This window comes from Syngnathus acus, chromosome 19 (genome assembly GCF_901709675.1).
Source record: "Syngnathus acus chromosome 19, fSynAcu1.2, whole genome shotgun sequence".
NCBI lineage: Eukaryota > Metazoa > Chordata > Actinopteri > Syngnathiformes > Syngnathidae > Syngnathus > Syngnathus acus.
Window position 1 is genome coordinate 7,774,394 of NC_051103.1, and position 20,161 is coordinate 7,794,554.

At 43.1% G+C, this 20,161-nt stretch overlaps 5 protein-coding genes across 13 annotated transcripts; all 5 read right to left on the minus strand.

Moving 5' to 3' along the window:
- Positions 1–522: 522 nt before the first annotated feature.
- Positions 523–4,931, minus strand: wdr45b (WD repeat domain 45B). Of its 4 annotated transcripts, none has more exons than XM_037278953.1 (10): positions 4,718–4,931; positions 3,884–3,958; positions 3,259–3,360; positions 3,103–3,190; positions 2,927–3,021; positions 2,614–2,804; positions 2,447–2,532; positions 2,212–2,375; positions 2,025–2,153; positions 523–1,881 (listed from the first exon to the last, which is right to left on the minus strand). In XM_037278953.1, exons 1-10 carry the CDS (start codon positions 4,782–4,784, stop codon positions 1,775–1,777), a joined length of 1,104 nt encoding a protein of 367 aa, XP_037134848.1. In that variant the 5' UTR covers positions 4,785–4,931; the 3' UTR covers positions 523–1,774. The 4 variants fall into 4 exon arrangements, with proteins under 4 accessions (XP_037134848.1, XP_037134849.1, XP_037134850.1 ...); XM_037278954.1 differs by having other exon boundaries at positions 2,025–2,146; positions 2,274–2,375; positions 4,718–4,928; XM_037278955.1 differs by lacking the exon at positions 4,718–4,931 and adding an exon at positions 4,586–4,672.
- An 832-nt stretch (positions 4,932–5,763) lies between these two features.
- LOC119138544 (zinc finger protein 37-like) lies at positions 5,764–10,581 on the minus strand. 2 transcript variants are annotated; one of them, XM_037278722.1, is made up of 8 exons: positions 10,386–10,581; positions 9,525–9,727; positions 9,235–9,336; positions 8,962–9,057; positions 8,663–8,773; positions 8,319–8,442; positions 7,948–8,190; positions 5,764–7,881 (listed from the first exon to the last, which is right to left on the minus strand). In XM_037278722.1, exons 1-8 carry the CDS (start codon positions 10,411–10,413, stop codon positions 6,164–6,166), a joined length of 2,625 nt encoding a protein of 874 aa, XP_037134617.1. In that variant the 5' UTR covers positions 10,414–10,581; the 3' UTR covers positions 5,764–6,163. The 2 variants fall into 2 exon arrangements, with proteins under 2 accessions (XP_037134617.1, XP_037134616.1); XM_037278721.1 differs by having other exon boundaries at positions 5,764–8,190.
- A 383-nt stretch (positions 10,582–10,964) lies between these two features.
- LOC119138568 (zinc finger protein 708-like) lies at positions 10,965–14,018 on the minus strand. 3 transcript variants are annotated; one of them, XR_005101165.1, is made up of 8 exons: positions 13,889–14,018; positions 13,587–13,789; positions 13,404–13,505; positions 13,234–13,326; positions 13,050–13,160; positions 12,852–12,975; positions 11,131–12,767; positions 10,965–11,085 (listed from the first exon to the last, which is right to left on the minus strand). XR_005101165.1 is itself a non-coding variant. In XM_037278778.1 (7 exons), the coding sequence occupies exons 1-7, from the start codon at positions 13,896–13,898 to the stop codon at positions 11,185–11,187; spliced, it is 2,199 nt and encodes a 732-aa protein (XP_037134673.1). In that variant the 5' UTR covers positions 13,899–14,018; the 3' UTR covers positions 11,002–11,184. The 3 variants fall into 3 exon arrangements, 2 of the variants coding, with proteins under 2 accessions (XP_037134673.1, XP_037134672.1); XM_037278778.1 differs by having other exon boundaries at positions 11,002–12,767; positions 13,431–13,505; XM_037278777.1 differs by having other exon boundaries at positions 11,002–12,767.
- A 484-nt stretch (positions 14,019–14,502) lies between these two features.
- On the minus strand, positions 14,503–17,055 carry LOC119138709 (ER lumen protein-retaining receptor 2). Its single transcript, XM_037279026.1, has 5 exons — positions 16,791–17,055; positions 16,173–16,273; positions 15,934–16,092; positions 15,563–15,815; positions 14,503–15,429 (listed from the first exon to the last, which is right to left on the minus strand). Exons 1-5 carry the CDS (start codon positions 16,879–16,881, stop codon positions 15,395–15,397), a joined length of 639 nt encoding a protein of 212 aa, XP_037134921.1. The 5' UTR covers positions 16,882–17,055; the 3' UTR covers positions 14,503–15,394.
- Positions 17,056–17,346: 291 nt separating this feature from the next.
- mettl9 (methyltransferase like 9) lies at positions 17,347–19,922 on the minus strand. 3 transcript variants are annotated; one of them, XR_005101178.1, is made up of 6 exons: positions 19,433–19,666; positions 19,113–19,303; positions 18,820–19,029; positions 18,461–18,645; positions 17,529–18,301; positions 17,347–17,498 (listed from the first exon to the last, which is right to left on the minus strand). XR_005101178.1 is itself a non-coding variant. In XM_037278979.1 (6 exons), the coding sequence occupies exons 2-6, from the start codon at positions 19,523–19,525 to the stop codon at positions 18,072–18,074; spliced, it is 909 nt and encodes a 302-aa protein (XP_037134874.1). In that variant the 5' UTR covers positions 19,526–19,588; positions 19,673–19,922; the 3' UTR covers positions 17,347–18,071. The 3 variants fall into 3 exon arrangements, 2 of the variants coding, with proteins under 2 accessions (XP_037134874.1, XP_037134872.1); XM_037278979.1 differs by adding an exon at positions 19,673–19,922 and having other exon boundaries at positions 17,347–18,301; positions 19,433–19,588; XM_037278977.1 differs by having other exon boundaries at positions 17,347–18,301.
- Positions 19,923–20,161: the final 239 nt, after the last annotated feature.

Sequence of the window (20,161 nt, forward strand, 5' to 3'; positions counted from 1 at the left end):
AAAAAGCCTTAATATATATATGGTCATACTTAGTATTCTTGGTCATTTTTATACTAGAAAGAAAATCCCGGACGTTTTTTAGGACTCAAAAGTAAGACGTCCGGGGAAAAGAGAACGTCTGGTCACCCTAATTAGAACAATTAGAGAACTCATTAGTGGGGATGCAAAGGGGCTTGGAAATGAAATATGGAAAAAGCTGCAAATGTTTAATTGAGCTGTGAATAAAGCCTTATGTTTTATTAAAGGGTGAAGTTTTTTTTAATGACTCCTGCGTGGATTCAAAGTCAGGAAATGTAACATCTATCTACGCATGTTCGAGTTGTTTCCAAAAGTTGAAGCAAGTTGTCTTTAAACTTCATTGCACAATTCTCATGACAACTTCTCTGGTGGAATATTTCTGATTTTCTACACCCAGCAACAATAATCAGCTTCCTGGTGGTGCAGCTTTGAAACAACTCAACTGAGTGAAATATGGGATGGTCAGGTTTCAAGATAGAGAAATCACACAACACAAATAAGACATAAATGTAAAAGCTAGTATATTTAATTAGCAAATGTCAATGCACATTTTGTTCATGTTTTACAATCAAACTTAATGATCACTTTTGAGCGGCATCCCTTCAATGTTCAGTTATGGAGGAAGAATACAGTACAAATAAACAATCTGGTGAACAAGTGAAATGTTACGATGAAAATGCTGTCATGGGCCTCGTGGGAAGTTGGAACATATACTTTAGAAAATAGGATTTCTCTTAATTATAAGAATTCATAAAGATGGTGTCACGGAAGACAACTCCCTATTTTTCTTTCGATAGAATGTATGTACACAGCAGAGAGCAGATTACAAGTACAGTATTTTGACATTACGTGTCATCGAAACAAAAAAAAAAAAAATCACAATTTTGTTATGACGGAAAGTCATTTGAAACCCGATTCCTGTAGTTTCCGGCGCGCTTAACTCAATATTGTGTAAGGAAAATATAAACACTTTAGGGCATAAATCAGATTTTTTTTTTTTTTTTAATTTTAAGGACTTATTCCAAATACGTTTGTAGTAGCATCATTTGTTTTTCTTTATCGACTCCGCTACGTGTTAACAAAAAAAAAGGCCATAATACATGGCTAGAAAATGATACCACGGCTATAGCAAAACTTGTATAACCGCTAAATAAAAAAAGTATTGCACAATGTATAAAAAAAAACAAAAGCTTCGGGCAAATATGACTTGACTTCATTCTGCACAATGGTATGTAATTAATATTCAGTCTTGAATTGAGTGAAGGATGCAATGATGAACTCAGCTCTCTTGGGTGCTCTTTGTAAGCCTGCTTGGAGAACACACACACACGCACACAGAAACATTGGTATCATCATGCCACGTGACAAGGTGTTTGCAGGTTCTCTCTCGCTCCACTCAGAGGCACTCCCTAGAATTAGCTTAGGTGGTGTGAGTCGACAAAAATCTCTCTACGTGATTTAAAAAATAGCCATTCGCTGGAAAGTCATCAGAGGACATCTTCAAAGCGACTGATGTCCAAAACACCTCCTTGCTTTTGTGTTTCAGTCCCTCGCGTTTTCTTCAAGGGTGGACGTCGCTGTCGCCTTGACTATTTCTCTGTCCTCTCCAACTGAAGCTCTTTCAGCAGAGTCATTTAAGAGAAGTGCAGCAGAGGGACCTCTCGTCCCTTGTGGAGAATGGGAAGAAAACGAAAACGAAAAAAAAAGAAAGACAACTAGGCTGTGTAATGGTGGTTCCTCAAGAACATTTCAAAGGTCATATTTTGTCATCTGTCATTTCCAGGAACTGGGCATAGACGTCTCTGGAACACTCCCCTTTCTGGTTGTAGAGGAACTTGTAGTAGCTGCCATCAGCACAAATAGCTGCCAGACACAATGAAAGAAGGGCTGAACAACTGTTGCGTATCAAATGTTCCAAAGTCAATCCTGAGAAACTTGCAGCGTTGTTTGGAGAAGATTTATTTTGTGTCAACTGTCATTGTTTGTGACTAGCAAAGCGCTCTCACCTATGACAGCGTTGGGCTCTGTTCCGAAGGCACACAAACACGGGGAGCTTGACGGCAACTGGAACTTGGAAAAGCTCCACATGGAGCTGAAGTACTTGGGAAGAAAGCTGGCTGAGGCCAAGCTGGAGAGAGAGAGAGAGAGAGAGAGAGAGAGAGAGAGAGAGAGAGAGAGAGAGAGAATGACACACAAGGCAGTGTTTGAGATGCGGGAAAACAAACCATTGGATTGAAGGTTGCACACGGACAAACCTGGATTGCCTATTTCTCTTGGCGTCTTCGGCCGCAAAGATGTGCACTGTGCCGTGGTCACTGGATACACAAATGAGAGATGCGTCCTGGTTGAAATTGATGCTAGAAAAAGGAAGATATGGAAGAGGCAAATGAATGAGAGAGCACTCATACGAAGCTCACGTTTGTCTCACCAGTAAATGTTAGCCGCCTGAGAGCCTCGTCTCAGCTCTTGTATGAGCTGACCTGCCGACGTGTCAAAAATTCGGATAAGTGTCCCCTGTTGAGCGACAACATGCATTTGGGTCACCTTTCAACTGGCAACAATCAGAAAGAGAAAGAACAACTTTCATCAGCCTACTTTCTCTGATGCCGTTGCTATTCTGGTGCCTTGTAAGTTGAGGGCGATGCAGCACAGCGCCCCCTCGTGGGCGGGGATGTCCACTGGCGGTTTCTCTGTGTTTGCCAGGTCCACAATCTGAACATGGCCTGAGTGAGTGCCAGGGAACGCCAGAAGGGAGTTGTTGCTGTTGGGACACAGCACACACAGACCTGAAGAAAGAAAACAAGCCAGAGAATGACTGCTTTGTTATTGACACCATTTAAATGCTCGATTGAAAATGGACAAATAATTCGGGTTCAAAAGAAGCAACCCTGAAAGTGCAGGAACCGACCTTTGGGGTTGTAGCAGGTCTCAAACACGTGCAGCTGGTGAGGGTTATGGGTAAAGGTGAAGACTTTGATCATGGAGTCCAGGACCACCACAATTCTGAGCGCAAAACAGTTCAAGTTTCCTTAAATGAGTGCTTGTTCACTGGGGACGGACGGACGGACGGACGGACGGGGCTACCTGTCACGTCGAAGCTTGACTGCTTTCACCTCTGTGGAGAACTCAATCTCAATGACGGTCTTCTTCTTCAGGTCATCCCAGATCATTACTAGAGCAAAATCAAGCACACCTATAAGGACCGCAACGTTGTCAATAAACGGCTGCTCATCCACATACCTTTATTGGTTGGGTACTTGGGTTTCTTTCCTCCGCCCACAAGAGCCAAATAGTTGCACCGGAAAAGCATCTCCACATGGCCCACCCCGCCCTCCAAGAACTCTAAAACACAAAATGCATTGACATCAAAATTAAGCGCTCTATGATTTGATGAAACTCGGATCACTTCTGGTTATTCATTTGCCTTTGGCTCAGACAACAGAGAAGAGGAATTATATGCCCCCCCACACTCACACACACGCACGCACACAACCAGACACACAAGTTTGAAAAAAGGAAAACAACTCTGGAAAGGCTTAAGCTGCTGAGTAAATATATTTAGCCTATCCTGAGAGGAAGGTTACTCTTCTTTTATCCCCAAGAAAAACAATTTAAAAAATGGATGTGGCAAGCCTGGTTATAAATAACTTTTAAGCTAAAATTGTGATGAATAACAATATTAGTAGAATATAAAAACATTTGATCTTTAATGGATTTTCTGTGTGATCATACTCGACACGTTTAATGAAAAGCTGTTGTCACTTTTTTCCAGTAGAATGTGCACTTGCATCGTCCTTGCTTTACAACAACGACCCTCCAGAGGATAAGCAGTTGGAATGAATGAAATGTTTTCAGACATTTTTACCTTGTTTCTCCTTTTCCTTCAGAGGATCTGTGTTGTACACTCGAAATCCATTTTCCATCCCACAGGCAAAGCAACCTGCAGAGGCACATATTTCACAGAAAAGGGGTCAGGAATCAAAAGTAACATGAACTAACAGTTGTCAGCACACAAGACTTCTCAGACTACCAACAACAACATGCACGGACATTTATGACATTATTATTGAAGCTTCACCACGTATTGAACACATAGCTTTAGGTCAAATAGATTCGCGTAATTAAGGCAACAAAGACGTAATAGAGATAAGACTACGGTGTACTATAGGTGTGAGTGTGAAACATTTACTTCCGAATGTTTTGACTTGCCGTTGTATTTTTTTTGTAATGATAATGAACGATAGAATATGAATCACATTACAGTCTTTTCAAATTTGATGATAATAATGAAACGCATGTTAGAAATAATCGGTCCATAATGTGTTGCTGGTTGGATAGCACTCATTTATGTGTTGATTCGTCCACATTGTATTGAAGTACCTCGACATATATTGAACGTTGCACGGTTGTCGAATGTAATCACGAAAACAACGTAATCGGTGGCTAGCGAAGGCTAGCGGTGGCTAACAACAACAAAACGGTAGGTGTTTTGCGTTCAAACTTCCGTAAGTGACAAGGGCAACTGTCGTGATATTCGAGAGTTCCGAGTTAAGAAAATCGGTCATACCGTCATTTATATTAATTGTCGATTATTTTCAGAGGAGACAGTTTCGTTAGCGGTGTTAGCTTAGCATCAGCGGCGCTGTTCGTGTTCCTTTCGGTGAGAGAGGGAAAAAAACATGACAGCGTCACTTCTCACCGTGGTCCTGGTTGAAGCCAGCGTAAAGGAGTCCGTTCCCTTGCGGGTTAGACAGCAGTGAATTCATCGTTTTACGCGAGCAAGTGAATTGCAAATAATGGCATCAGTAATCAAACAACTGCTGCTGCTCGGATAGCTAGCTAGCTAGCTCGCTAGCGTCATCATCATTCCTCCCTCCAGAGTTGGCTGCCTGCATGGAGAAGGAAGGAAGGAAGGACGCTGGTTCCTGTTTAGCCCAAACATGACTAATTCTCAAAGCCGCTCGGTGTACATTTTTGTCCTATTCTAACACATGAGCAAGTTGTAAAAAAAAAAAACTTCAACAGTGCGTGGACCTGCTGGTGTTCCAGATTCCAGAGAATGAACAAAGTTAAATAGACTGAAGCTCCGACTGAAACCACTTGCGAAGAAGAGTGTTAGCGAATAAAAAGATAACGGTGCCACTTTTGTGTTACGTTGACTAGTTGGGGAAATTAGACAGGATTATCTTTGAACAAGTTCCCTGGTGGTCTAATGAATAAAGAAAAGGGCAGTCATGTTGCAATCAAAGTACGAGTGAATTCGAAATGAGTCAAAAATAAAAAAACATCTTTGTCAAAAGTTCAGATGATATTGCCCCTCTTTTATTTGTACAACCCTTTTTTTCTGCAGTTTTAAGTGCGCTGTCAAATTGAGCTTTAGTAGATGGCCCTGATCTTTTCCTGCATAGCCTACTCCTGAGTTGGTTGCATGATCCAACAATAGTTTTCAGAAACCTGAATTTCAAGAAGAACAAAGTTGCCTGAAATGTTCTTTGGGGGTGCACCTTGTCATGGAGAGACAGCCAGCCGGCCGGCCAGCCAGCGAGGTAGCCCAGGATCTCCATGCTGAGGTGTTACCAGCTTTCCTCCACTTGCAGAGTTTGAGCATACCTGCTTCAACATTTACTGTCCGTGGTCAGTCAAATGTTCACAGAAATATTGGGACATTTTTTGCAGAAGACTGTCACGCAGTTCACAGTGGTACATTTCAGTGCTGCAACACAATGACAAATAATGACACTGCTGTTCATTATTATTGTTTGTATTATAGTCATTAGGTTTGTTGAACAATGTTACACTGAACATTTGTTTCGCTGTCCGGTCCTAGTTTGATATTGAAGTGCAAATGAGGTGTTCATTTATGTTCAAGTCAATAACCAATAAAAGCTGAATTTACTGAAGAAAACCAAATTTATTCCCAAAGAAGTGAATGTTTTATCATTTGCACATACTAACCTTATGTAGAACTAACAGCAAACATTTCTGTAAAAAATAGTTACATTTAACTTGCAATTTACAGTCCCCATGACATAACAAGCAGAGAAAGAAGCACAAGCTGACCCCTTTCCTGTTCCCCAACCTCACTTTTTTGTATTAACAAATATTATGTTACTCGCAATCACGTCAGAACCCGCGTTTGCGTTAACTACGCATGGACGAGCCTGCGATGTCTTTTCAAGCCATGTAAACTGGAAAAGGCTTTGTTACAGTTAGCGCAAACATATGGTCTCTCTCCAGTATGAGTTCTCATGTGTAGCGTGAGAAAACAAGACTGGACAAAGCCCTTTTCGCAGACGCTACACTTAAAGGGCCTTTCGCCCGTATGGTACCTGCGGTGGATTTTAAGCTCGGCCGAGGAACGGAAGGACTTGTCGCAGTCGTCGCATTTGAAAGGCCTTTCGCCCGTATGGATCAACGTGTGCCTCACGAGCGCGTCTTTCCCGAAGAAGCCCTTGCCGCAATGCTCGCACGGGAAGCGCATGCCTTTGTGATGGAAGTTATCGTGCTTCAGGAGGCATCTCCTGGAGGTGAAGCTCTTCCCGCACTGAGCGCACGCAAAGGTGGGTAAAGCCTTATCGCTGAGGATATCGCCGGACTGGTGCACGCGCTCCACGTGCCTGGTCAGAGTGACGCCGTGTCGGAATTTCTTGCCGCACTCCCAGCAAAGGAAGGGATAAGCCTTGGTGTGTTTTTTCTGGTGCTCCACCAGGTCGGAGTACGATCGGAACCTTTTTGTGCAGTGGGGGCACTGGAAGGGCTGGTAGCCGGTGTGCTTCCACTCGTGTCGGATGAAACGCTTCAAACTGGCAAAGGTGGTCTGGCAGTGGGCGCAGGTGAAAGGCTCGGCGGGATTGTGGACGTCGATGTAGTGCTTATGCAGCGCCTTGAACACGGGGAAGTTGTCCTCGCACTGGTTGCACTGGAACGGCGTGTGCGATTCTTTGTGCATGGCCAAGGCTTCGGAGTCGCGCACCAGTTTCATGCAAACCTCGCAGTAGAGCGGGTTGTGCGTTTGCTTGTGGGAATCCAAGGTCGACTTGTACTTGAAGGCCTTGTCGCACTCGTTGCACCGGAAGCAATGGCGGACGTCTTCCGGTTGATCCGGGTCCACCTGTTGCTCGTTGTAACAGATGTTTCTCAAATGAAAGCGAAACGTCTGCTTGCACTTGAACTCCACGCTGCAGTGGGGGCAATAGTACGGGCCGTCCAGGATATTCTTTGCGTCCTCCGGGCTTTTCTGTCCCAATTCTTTGGAGGAGGACCTCTTTTCGTCAGCGAGCGTGTAATCGGGGTCGTCCGCCGTGTCATCGGCGGGCAGCGTTTCGTCGCCCGGCTCGCAAATAACGATGGCCGACTTGCTGTCCTCTTCTTCTGCCGTCTCTGCGTTTTCTTTCTGGGCTTCTGCCTCGGTCATGCCGCTTTGGCATTTGTGTTGCTGCAAGAAGCGGAAGTGCTTGAAATTTCTCTGACACACTGCACAAGAGTACATCAGCTCTTCCGAGTGTTGGTTCATGTGGCGCTCCATGAATTTGGCATGGCTCAGCACCTTGCCGCACACGCTGCACGTCCTGTCGTCCAAGCCGTCGCCTTTGGCCGAGACAAGCGAGTCGGAATACTTTTTGGGACTACTGTTGCTACTGCTGGTGGCCGGTGTCCTCCCAGATTTGCGCCACTGCGACAGGAGCCGTTTCATCTTGAGGCCGCGATTCTTTCGCACCGGTCTTTTCAGCAGATCAAAGTCCGGATCCCGCATGCTCGCGGGCACTTGAAAATCTTCGTCATCCAGACGCTTCTTTTTTCTCCCGCGTCTGCTGGGCGGTGCCTTTGCTAAGCTGTCCAGCACCGTCACCTTGCCATCCTCACCTATGATAAGAGTTTCAGATAGGTTGTGGTGGTGGTGGTCCATTCCACCATCATTCGCACGGGTACCTTCTTGAGCCGCCTCCGTTCCAATGTCTGGCTTCTCTTCCTGACCAATTCCCAACCACTGTTTTTGCACATTTTCCTCTGCAAATGGCATTTTGTTGCCAGCTTCGACCTCCATCTCTGTGCAGTCTGTGTAAACCACGCTACTCTCTGGATCCATTCCCGCTTGCTCATGGAGGATTGCATCTCTTTCCGCAGGAGGAAGACAGAGAGTGGACAAGATGCCACTGTCAACCTCACAAGATTCTAGAAAGAAGGAAATATAATATTTATGCTTACCACCCACGTTGGTTCCATGAATTCAATATTTGAAGGAATACATTTCATAAATTGGAGGTAAAAATAATGACATGAAATGATGCATGGATGCTTACCAACATCCTCCAACTGGCTGAGGTCTTTGTGTGTGTCCAACACTGTTTTGAGCCCCTGCGACCCAGTAAAAGACTCCATGCACTCTTTCAGAACTGAAGATGAGTCACTTAACAAAGACGCAATCTGACAAAGAAATACAGAATGAAATGGTAACTTTGGTGTTTAAAAGCCAATGGCGGCAAGATGCAGCCCTGATTTCCATATTCTGGATCACGGCATACAGCAGGATTTCAAAAACCGTGTGGGTTTTTTTTGTTTTGCATGTCAATAAGGAAATCTAATTTCTCATTTCCATTAAAGGATCTGGGCAAAGGCAAAAATTAGAAGTCCATTTGTGACCCACCTGTTGAAGAGACTGACTGGGAATAAGCTTTTCCAGCCTGGACAGAAAGAGCCACATCAACGTCTGGATTGCTTTGTCATATGTGGGACCAAAGTCTTCAGGAAAAACATCCTGCATGGAGAAAATTCACAATTGCTTAGCAAACAGCCTCACACAAACTCATTTGAAATGCGCTGCTGTTCAGTATCAACAAGATTATGTCGAAGAAACATGATTAATGTCAAAATAGTAGGGCATTAGCAAATTAATTCTAAGATGAAAATACCTCTTGGCGCTATCAAAGTGAAAAACAAACTTACTTGAAAAAAGTTGTTTCTTTCTTCTGCATTTCTCAGCAAATTCCGGACGAGGCTCATAAAATGAGAGTCAGAAATGTCTGGAGTTGCATTACTAGTCTGCAAAACAAAAGCAGTCAAAATAGACAAAGGTCAGAGAGAATCGGATTGCAAAATCTATCCAGTGACATCATGAATGAGGTTGCGCATGTTATATTAGCATTATGCTGCCAGACAGCAAATTTGTCATCTGAAAGAAATCAACCTCGCTTCAAAATGCTTGACCACGCTACTCACCTCCACTTTCCACAGTGATTGAAGGTTTTGCATACGATCAAGATGTGGCTGAATGGTCTGGATGTTGGCCGTCTCCTCAGAGCGGCACAGCTCCAGGATGAGCTGCAGTCATGAAGAGAAAAGAATGTTATGACACTTCATCTCAATTACTTGTAGAATTAAATACTATTCTAGTATTTGTATTTCATTATTTTGATGGTACTCAGTTTGAGAGACATTACAGTACGACTAGCACTTCCTCAACAAATCGATGCATAACAGAGATAAGAGTTCAGGGTTTTTTTTTGTACCCGTGCTCTCAGGCCCAAGATGAGTTCCGCACGTTGCCTGGTCGAAAGGAGTTGAGGAACAATGTCGGTAACCATAAACACAAACTCCTCAAGCAGTCCATAATCCGATACAGTCTTCTGCTCTATAGTTTGCCAGATGGCTGCAGAGACCAGACGAACCGGAGGAACCAGGAAGCGCAGAGTGGGGAAGGGGAGAGATGGACCTGGGTGTGAAGACAAATGTACGACTAAATCATAGACTTTTTTTCTTCTTCTCACCACAAGGACACTGACATATTTGAGAATCATAACTACATCTTAAAGAGACAGCAGCTATGTATCGATCGTTATGAAACAGAAAAACCCACGCCCATTATTTTTTTTAACATATGCACTGTAAGCAAACCGGAATAGATGCCTACAATAATAGAATGTCATTAAATCTTTCAGCTCACTTGACGCAGTTGGACTAGCTATTCCTTACTGCAGAATAAGTACAAGTCAAGCGTGATTAAATCAAACATCACGACACCATTTCTGCCGAAATACTCGTTGAATTACATATGTACGATAAATATAATAAATTTCATGAAGTACGACAGACTTCACCAGCCAAAGTCAAGCGCTTATCTTAGCTTGTGACTGCTAAGGCAGCGGAAAAAAAACATAACCTAAAATTTAACCAATTCACACGTACTTTGAAGCAAATGCTAGACAAAGTCAATCACAGGCAAGTTAAGTAACATAAATAAAAGTGCTTCCCCGCAGCAAAAAATAATCATTTGAGCAGCAAACCGGTGTCCGACACGAGTTAGCAATGCTATTCCCGCGCGCCCACTGCGTTGCGGCCTAGCTTAACTAATCCGCCCAGTTTTTACTCACCGGGTTGTTCGGAGGAACCTTCATCCATCCTAATATATTCACATTACACCGCAGTGGGGTGAATGTACATGCGTGAGTCAACACTCCAAGACCAAGATATTTTTAAACAGCAAATATCTCAAAACACCGTAGGAAATGGAGCTTTGTGCGTCAACGGTTGCCTTTGCGTTCCGTTCGGAATAACATTCCGGCGGACTACACTTTGAATTAATGGTTCCGTTTCCTCTAAGCGTCGTCGGATATGTTTTGACAATTACGTTTTAATATCGGCTAATTGTTTGTAAACGTAGTCTTTACATAGGATTAAAATATAACATAATATTAAAATAAATAAATAGACCGTAAGTATATCAAAATGTATCCCGGGTGAGGATAATTCTGATGGGGCAAAATTGTTCATATAATTTTCCTGTCAGTGGTGAGACTATAATGCCGTATCGTGCCTTTGCTAAAAATAAAAAAGTGAGTAGTGCTCAAGGGTACAAGATAAAACTCCCCGAGACAATATTTATTCAAGAGTTTATTTGTTTCGTTGTACATGTGACAATGACAAATAAAGATCTATTCTATTCTATTAGCAGGACAGTATCGTCAAGCTTCATGTTAGACGTTGTGGTTTTTTTTTTAACTGCATTTGTGTCTCACAATAGCTAATAGCTTCAAAACTAAACTACAGTACACAGGTTCGTTATTTATTACGGTCATGACTCAGAACAGAAGAAATTTTGACCGTAGCTACAAATGGACATTGAGCTATGTTTAAATTTGAATCAAGAAGAACCAGCCTTAGGACCGAGTCCTAAATTGGAAATGCATGCACAAGCTTCTTGTGTCTATTCAGTGTGTGGCGCCTTGAGAAAGCCTTAATGCAGATGTCGCACACAAACGGCTTTTGGCCCGAATGTAGCCGAGCGTGTGCATTCCGTAGACCAATTGTGATAAAGCCCTTGCCGCAAGTATCACATTTGAATGGTCGGTCGGTGGAGTGGTGCATGAGGAAGTGTTTCTTCTGTTCAGTAGCCGTCAGGAAAGTCTTGTTACAACCATTTGCGTTGCATTTCAAAGGTCTCTCTCCTGTATGGAGCAACTTATGTCTGGCGATGGATGAGACAGAAATGGACTTCCCGCAGTACGGACAAAGACAACGGCGGGTGCATTGGTCGATGTGTTTGCGCTTGTTGTGCTGTAGGAGAGCTCCTTTCTCTTTAAAATATGTCTGACACTCGGCACAGAAGTGTTTCTTCTTGTCTTTCTCCTCACTGTGGACAAAACGGTGGTGCCGTAGCAGGTTGGTCCTCTGCGAAAAGGTTTTCCCGCAGTCTCCACAGAGGTAGGGTTTCTCCTTCGTGTGAACCCTCTGGTGCGAAACCAAATCGCAATCGTTTCGAAATCCCATGGCGCAAATACTGCACTTTAGCGGCAGATGACCAGCGTGCCTCCATTCGTGTCGGATCATATACTCCAGCCTCGAGAAGGTTTGTGAGCAGTGGATGCACTTAAAGGGTCTGCCAACCTTGTGGAAATGTTGATAATGTTTGCGCAACGGCTTAAAAAGAATGAAGGTCTTCTCACAGCGAGTACACTGAAACTCAGTGTGGGAGGCCTTGTGCCTTTCTAATGTCGCTGCATCTTTTAGGACTTTCCTGCACACACTGCAGTAGAGTTGGTTATGAGTCTGCTTATGGGCTTCCAGCGAGAGGCTGAACTCAAAGGCCTTCTCGCAGTGGTCGCATTTATAAAGCTCCTGGCCAGGCTCGGGATCTTCTCGCTGCTGAGCGTGATCGTAGCATCGTTTGACTATATGCGTCTTCAGGGATGAGAGAAGCTTGAATTTGCTGTTGCAATGTGGGCAGGTATACTGTCCGTCCGGAAAGTGGCTTCTCACGTGACTTCTCAGTTTGGAGCTCACTCGCTCATTGCAGATGAAGCACTTGACTTGGGACTTTGACTTGGGACTTTTGACTTGACGAGACTTTTTTGGAGGGACGCTCTTTTTGCTGGCCCGATGTTTTCTTGATGCTTTTTCCTTATTTGTCACGGGAGTGACCTCATTTAACAAATGTGAAGATGAATCGACAGAAGTCACATCCAAGGCATCCTCACCCGAGTTGTCGAACCATGAACTCGGACTACTCAGAGAGTTCTCATTTGAATAGAAAGACCAGGAAGATTCTTCACTTCCAACGTCCTTACTGTCAGAGCAATCGGGAGATGCTTCCATTGGACTGGAAACACATGTGTTAACCTGCATATCCTCTTCCGTTCTATTCCCTGTGGTTGCTTTTTTGCATGGAGAAGACGAAGGGGTCTCCTGCGAGGAATTACCTGTTACTGCAGCACACTTGAGAGCAGACATGATGTAGGTGCTGTCCGAGAAAATATCTGTAAAAAAAAAAATTGTTTTTGCAAAGTTGTGGTCATAATTCATAAAAACTACAAATTAAAAGAAAATTAAAAACCACTTGCCATTGGGTTCAAGTAGGCTGTGGCCCTTGTGATACTGAAGCAGATTTGTGAGCGCATCACAGCTACGCATTGTTTGCAAAGAGTCACCCAGAACAGAGGACACCTCACGACAGGTGGAAGCAACCTACATGGAAAAATACGTGTGCTTGTAAATACAACTCATGGCTTTGTCATATATTCATGTTTTCGTGTTTGTACCTGTTGGAAAGTTTGCTCAGAAAGAAATTTCTCAAGTCTGCACAGAAAGAGCTCCACCAGGGACTTAAGAGCCTTGTCATATGATGGGCCAAACTCCTGGGGAAAAACCTCCTAAAAGAAAATTGGCATTTCACATCAGAACGTCAGGGTGCCAGTTTTGTTCTGAAAATATCTTAGCACTCACTGTAAAAAAGTGTTCCCTCTCAGCAGGATCATTCAGCAAGTGTTTCACAAAATCCACAAAACTTGAGCATGGGTTGTCATTTTCAGCAAAGCTCTGCAAAACATTGCCAAATCTCATTAGCAGATAGATAACGTTCGATAAAGTCACAACTTGTCTTCAAAGGAGATGACCTTTTCGACGCTGCTCATGTTATATACCTTCATTCGATCCAGGTGCTGCTCTACATCATTGAAATGAGTCTTGCCTTCCAAATGACATAACTCTAGGATCATCTAAAACAAAAAATGAATTACAATTAATATAGCAATTGTATTGACAGTTGTGTCCTAATTTGGAGTGAGTGACCAACTAACTTGCGCTCTGAGGCCCAGGATGAGTTGGGTCCGCTGACAGTCGGTGATCACCTCTGGCACGACGTCTGTAACCATGCAAACAAAATCCTCCACCATCTCATAATCAGTCACAACTCGTTGATCGATGATCTGCCAGATTGCCGCAGAGACGAGTTTAACTGGGGACACCAGTAGGCGCAAAGCAGACAACGGAAGTTGGACACCTACATGAAATATGAAGAGGTCAATGAAACATTCCCAAATGACCAAATGTTGCCAAAATAACTCGCGCACAGGGATATTTTTGGATTGAATGCACCTACCTGTATTCATTTCTATTTCCCTTCGAGTCCAAACTCTAAATGCGCCCACTTTACCAAACTACTTTCCGCGGAGACTCGAGTGTCGGGGGACGTTCAAGCTTTCCGGTCCGACGGTATTTTGTGTCCGATATGGTTGTCACAGTATAAAGAGTCCGCTTCTTCCAAAACCACTTGCAAAGATTTTACGGAAATAAAGTCATTCTTAATTGAGTAACTTTTATGCGTGTTGACTTAATTATCAGAACTAGTGTTGTATGCATGATGTGGGATTGTCTTTTTCCGCAAGTGATTCGTTCTTTTATTTTGTTCATATGACTTCAACCAGTAGGTGTCGGTAATGCGCATTGAAGCTGGTGCCACCTCGCCGTAAAACAGAACGAAGAAGAAAATGACGTCAGGACGTCTTTTCACCCTGTTCTTAAACCAATATTTCGTGTCACCAATTGTTTGCATTATGTCAGTGATTTCTCTTTCAGATGATTTTGACGTAGTGGGAAAACAAAATGACACGAATAACATAACTGCATGTGCAAATTTGAAAATCCCATTTGACCTCCTCATCACTTCTCACCAAATGTGCATGCAGTTGTGATAGTAACCACCACAAGACAAGCGATTGTATCACCTTTATTTGTGGTGGCATTGGCAACATGTTGAAAAAGCTGATAATTGAACATTTTTAATTGCCTGCGTGAACACCTCGAAAACAAAGCCAACTACAGCCATATCTGTAGAGCATTAGTGTGATCTAAAAGTTACAATTATAGACAACAGTGGGACAATTGTGACTTGTTCATTACAAAGATGATGAACATCTGCACCCACCAGAAATATACAAACCCTGCATTACTGTAATGTTTCCCGAACAGTTTAATGGGCACTCACAAATCAGTATAATGAATATGATGGTTGGAGAAAGCCACTTAAATATACTGTATTTTTTCAAAAAAAAATCACGTTTAAAAAACATGACTGTTTGCTGCTAAAACTGATTACAATTTGATTTTTGGTTTTCACCAAGTTTGATGGATTCAAAGTCTTTCTCTCAAAATGCAAGTGACAGAAAAGCAATGTGCATTTATTTCGAACACACACCACCTCAAAAAGTGAATAGCCCACCATAACTGCTTCAGTATTGTACAAGGCCAAATGAAATTGCAAATGCAACAAAACCTCAAACATTTTTTTTTTTTGAACATAGAAAATGTTTCTCACTTTGTTGCCCTTCCTTTATACAAAGTAATAAAAAAACTTAATGCAAGATGCGTCAAACAGAGAGCCAATAAGCTTAGAACAAGCTTCTGCAGATGCTGGGTCAGTAGACAATGCTGACAGCTCCTCCTACTTGCTCTGTCTCAGGCATCTTACTCTATCTAGCCTAGAGGGAGTTGAAAAGGAGGGAGTGGTTGGTTGGTTGATTGATGGGGAAGAGGGGAGTCCCAGGTATCCACTGCGTCATCTCCTCCTCCTGGCCCGTCCGTCCCCCTCTTTCAGTCTTTTGGGCACTTAAGCAGGCAAACTAAGCTTCTTCCCTTTGAGAACTACAATGAGAGAAATTGTGACATTCATTTGCAAAACATTTTTCTTCAAAAAAAAAAAAAAAAAATCATATACTACATGATGTGCTCAGCGCATCATGTCCACGGACAGATATGGAAAGGCAGCAGGACTTACCTTTCGTTACATACAAGTAGAAGAAGTCACAATAGAGGATGGTTTGCACCACCCCTGCAACAATGGCGATCATGTCGAAGAATCCCTCAAAGTAGAACCTCCATATCCAGTTGATGAGGTACAGGGCTCTGTAGAGTCCCAAGAAGAACAAGTAGTGGGTGGTGATGGTCTCAGCCTCGCCCGTTTTGCTTATCAAGAAGAGCTGCGGCAGGATGGCCACTGATTCCAAGTAGATGGAGAAAGTCCACAGGATCTGGAGCGCAACAGAGGAAAGGACTCAATGTTGGGGACATGAGAAGAATATAGATATATTGGAGGTTAGCTCCATCATCTACTTTTCTGCCACAGTGTCAACAAATAGTGAGCCTGACCTCCAGCGGAGAGAAGTCGTGATTCACGAGAAATGCGAGGCCACCGACAGGAACGATGAGAAACTCCACTCGGAATGTATCATGGTTTCCGTCGTACGTCGCTTTGAACTTCATGTAGATCAGGTAGACGGTGGCGTACGCACATCCGATATAGATGACCTGAAAGACAAATGGGCAGAAGTTGCTCCATGCACCGGACAAATATGATGGGACAATGTTGCGTGTCTGCAGGGCCTCACTTTCATGGTTGTGTTGTAGAGAGAGATGAAGGATGTGAGCAAGTCCAAGTAGCGAGTGGTGAAGACCAAGGCAAAAAGGATCTGACTCTTTCCGGAAATTCCTGCGAGGAGACAAAAACAAGCAGTTTCATAAACGCATCGAAACAATTCTTTTAGTCGATGCGTGTCATCTGTTAAGACTGAAGGCTGCCACGTCAGTCAGAGACCACACCACCAAAACCAAGTGACCTTTCTCGCCAAAATAAAATGAAGATAAATTGGAAAAAGCACAAGTAATCGTTCTGAGATCAACTGGACTTTGATCCCGAGAACCTAAAGTTAGGGTTCCGCTGCACTAAAGCGGCATAGCAAGCATCTCTTAACCAAACCACGAACCTCCTTTCAGGTTCCTTGCATACCAAATGAAGCTATAATTAATTTAGCCGCAATTGCGCTGCAAAATGTGACAACCATTCATTAATGTACGACATGACACACCTGTGATAAGCGACATTAGCAGGCTAGCTACAACTAACTGACAATACGACTACAGATGTGTACGATGGAACTTCACATGTCATAAACATATTGACACTATATCAAGTGCGAGTGCTAAAGGTTGCTCGTGTTGCGACTTACCGGCACAGGAACGGCTTTTCCATATTTTTAGTAGCAAGATGATGATGGCTGCTAGGTGGGACAGATCGCCGGTTAGCCTGAAGATATTCATCTTTCAGCAGACGTGAAGGGACTAAATACTGCGCAGTGATCCAAAAAGAGTCTCAGATGAGCTCAAATGCGTGCCCTTATCGCTTTTGGGGTGAAAATAACAGGATCAAGTGATTGTAGCCCGCTAAGATTGGGGAAAATGGCGAGTGATGCGCGACGTGGCTCGGGGGCGTGACGAAAACTACAATAGCCAATAGGAAATCGGATCCGCTTCTGGTTTCGACCAATAAAAAGAGCACTTTACGCCGTTGTCATAATTTATGCTCACTCACGTTGCGTTTATGCGGAGAAACACTCGGAATTTCTTTATTCGGCGCTAACACATCAAGTCAAGCAAAACGTAATTTCCTTGCATGCGTTTCTCGAACGTGCAACAATTTGTGTCTGTCAATACTGCTGCGATTAAAATAAAAAAGCATACTGGAAAAAAAGAAAAAGCCAAATATGGCATCTTTCAGTTGGAAAATGTAATCATATTCTTTATTGAGGAACTCACTGCATTAGAATACAAATATTGCTTGTGTCAGGATTCACGAAGCAATATAACTTGAACACTCAGACATGTCTAAACCGTTGGCAACAAAAGCGTCAAGTGAAACTACGCAAAAAGTGTAGATCCTTTTAATGGCTACAGTAACTTTCTAACACAAGGAACAGCTTATCAGTGGAATACTCTTCCATTCTAAAATCACAGAGCTGGTGGATGTTTATTTCCAGTTTAATTTCAATCTGTACATAATGAGGTACTGAAATTGACTGCACAACACTGATTTCAATATTTGTGCTTTTCAGAACAGGTTTTGTTAAAAAAATAAAATGGGTCTTTGAGGGAACCTTAATCTACCACTATCATGTATACAAGTATAAAAATTGATTAATCAGTCATTGAAATCATGTAAATGAATGTGCATTTAGATTTGATTTTTCACATTGACGTGGAAAGGTAAACAATTTACTTTCTACTTCCCACATAAAAACATTACACAGTACAATACAGCGATGTGTACCATCCCTACACAGCTCAAGCTAAGGGAAAAAAGTCACCTTTTCTTAAAAGTGATGAGGTATCACTGTCTCAAAAGTTTTTTTTTTTTTTTTTTTTTTTTTTTTTTACATCAATTTGACTTGAAAGCCATGCTTTCAGGGTTCATTTTGGCAAAATAGGTGCACCCTCACACCTAGCTCCGTTCTTCATTGAACGAACTCTTCAGTCACGTTCGACGCCTTCAAAACAAAAACTGCATCGTCGAGAACATAGTATTTGTTGTACATGTCCCCTTCACAGAGATATGGCAATCGGGTCACAGTCTCTACCTCAAATCCCGACTTTTGGAAGACGTCATGTGACAGACTGGTTACTTGCTCCTCCCATGTCTTTCCTTGTATGATGAGGTGTTCTTGGGGACGCTGCCATCTCCCACCTATCAAGAAATGACACAGAATTGGTGACCAAAAAATCCTTTCAAATATAAGATAACATCACATGGAATTTCATAAACCACCATTCAGAAGAAGGTGAAACAATTCGATTCCCTAAAAAGACAAACCGATTCGGACAAAATGTACTGGTGTGAACTGACCAACTTCTATGTAAGGCTGGAAGGGAAGAACAGCAGCCAGAATGAGGCGTCCGGTGTGGGGAACGAGCGATCGCCTGATGTCCCGCAGGAGATGTAGAGGATCCTCGCAGCGGTCCAACAGGTTGAGACAACTGATGACATCGTACTGAAGGCCGCTCCGCTGCCACTCGTCGATACCCATCAACCTGTGGATGAAAGGACAAATACAAATAAGAATGGCCAACAGCAAGTTTGCTTGGATTCCCTAAACGTATTTTGATGCCGATTTAAAAAAAAAAAATTCTACCAATAATGGAGGGGTGTAGACTGAATCGGTGGAGGACTATTCATTGTATCAAAACAAACCTCCAAATCCTTACATGAAATTCCTCCTTTGCAGATGCCATTTCATCGGTGGAGAGACCTCAGTAACATAAATTTCCCTGAAATGGCCTCTCATAATTTCTGTGACAGCACCATCACCAGCTCCGAGGTCCAGAAGTCTGTCTGCCTTCCAATCTGGGCCGATCTTTAGGAGTTTCTGAAATTGCTCCACGGAAAACACAAACATAGATCCACGCCCCAGAAACCTAAGCAGGAGAGCGCACGGGTAAAAAAAAAAGTGGATTCCGTATGAAAATGGAGACAGCTGTGTTTCCTCGAATGGACTCACCCATTGATGGAGGTGCGTGAAACCATCGGGGTAAGGACACTTGATACAAAGGAGTGATAGAGTTGTGTGAACAACCAGTTTGACTTGTCAATGCTTTGCTTGAGGAATGCCTTGGTGCCTGAATCGAGATGACTCTGAACAAACAGAGGTCGTAGAGACTCCCCAAGCAGATCGGGGCAGCATCTGTACCACTGCAACAAAAGAAAACACAACATTTAGTAAAACCGTCAGGACTTTGCAGCAAAATGAATGGGGCTGTGCAAAACAACGCTCATCCAACTCTTTAAACCTGTGCGAGTGATGACGTGTTATCATCCTACCTCCTGTGTCTCCATCGATGTTCCTTCCCCTTCGTTCATCATGTTCACTAAAAGTGAGCGTGCCAGCGAACCTCTCGCGTACTTAGCCGTCATCCTGAGGGAGTGCAGAAAGACGACGTAACCCAGCACCCACGCCACAAAAATCAATGTCCTCAGCTGTAGATGACACATAATGGACAACAACTCTGTGAGCAAGCGGACAGTTGACCCATAGACGAAGTCAGGAAGAAGTTAACTCACTGGACCGGGGAGACCAGCGAGATGTTAACATTGAAGACACAAGAAGATAAACGCGTCAAGGGGCAGTAATCTATCGTAAATCAATACGCCAGGATAATTCGCGTCCAAAACAAGCAAGCAAGCAAACAAACTCGAGGGTGTGGTGGATTTAAAAACGCCGGGAAGTGTTCATCCCGTCAGCTTTGGCCGGTGGCAAACCCACGTAAGCCTCTGCTCTGCTCTGCCCTGCCCAGAAGGAAAACAAATATTTCCGCGTGACACTTCCGGTGTAACCACTAAACATGTCCGGGTTTGATGGCAAGTATCCGGCTATATTAACAACAATTATAATACAATAAAATAATAACATTACAGAAAACCTCAATACTCAGTTGATTGTTAAATCAAGATGTAAAATAATAAAACAATACAATAATAAAATAACGCACAAATGTGGCAAAAGTACTCACCCAAAGTTCAGAGTGCTCATTCTATAAAGAATTCATCATT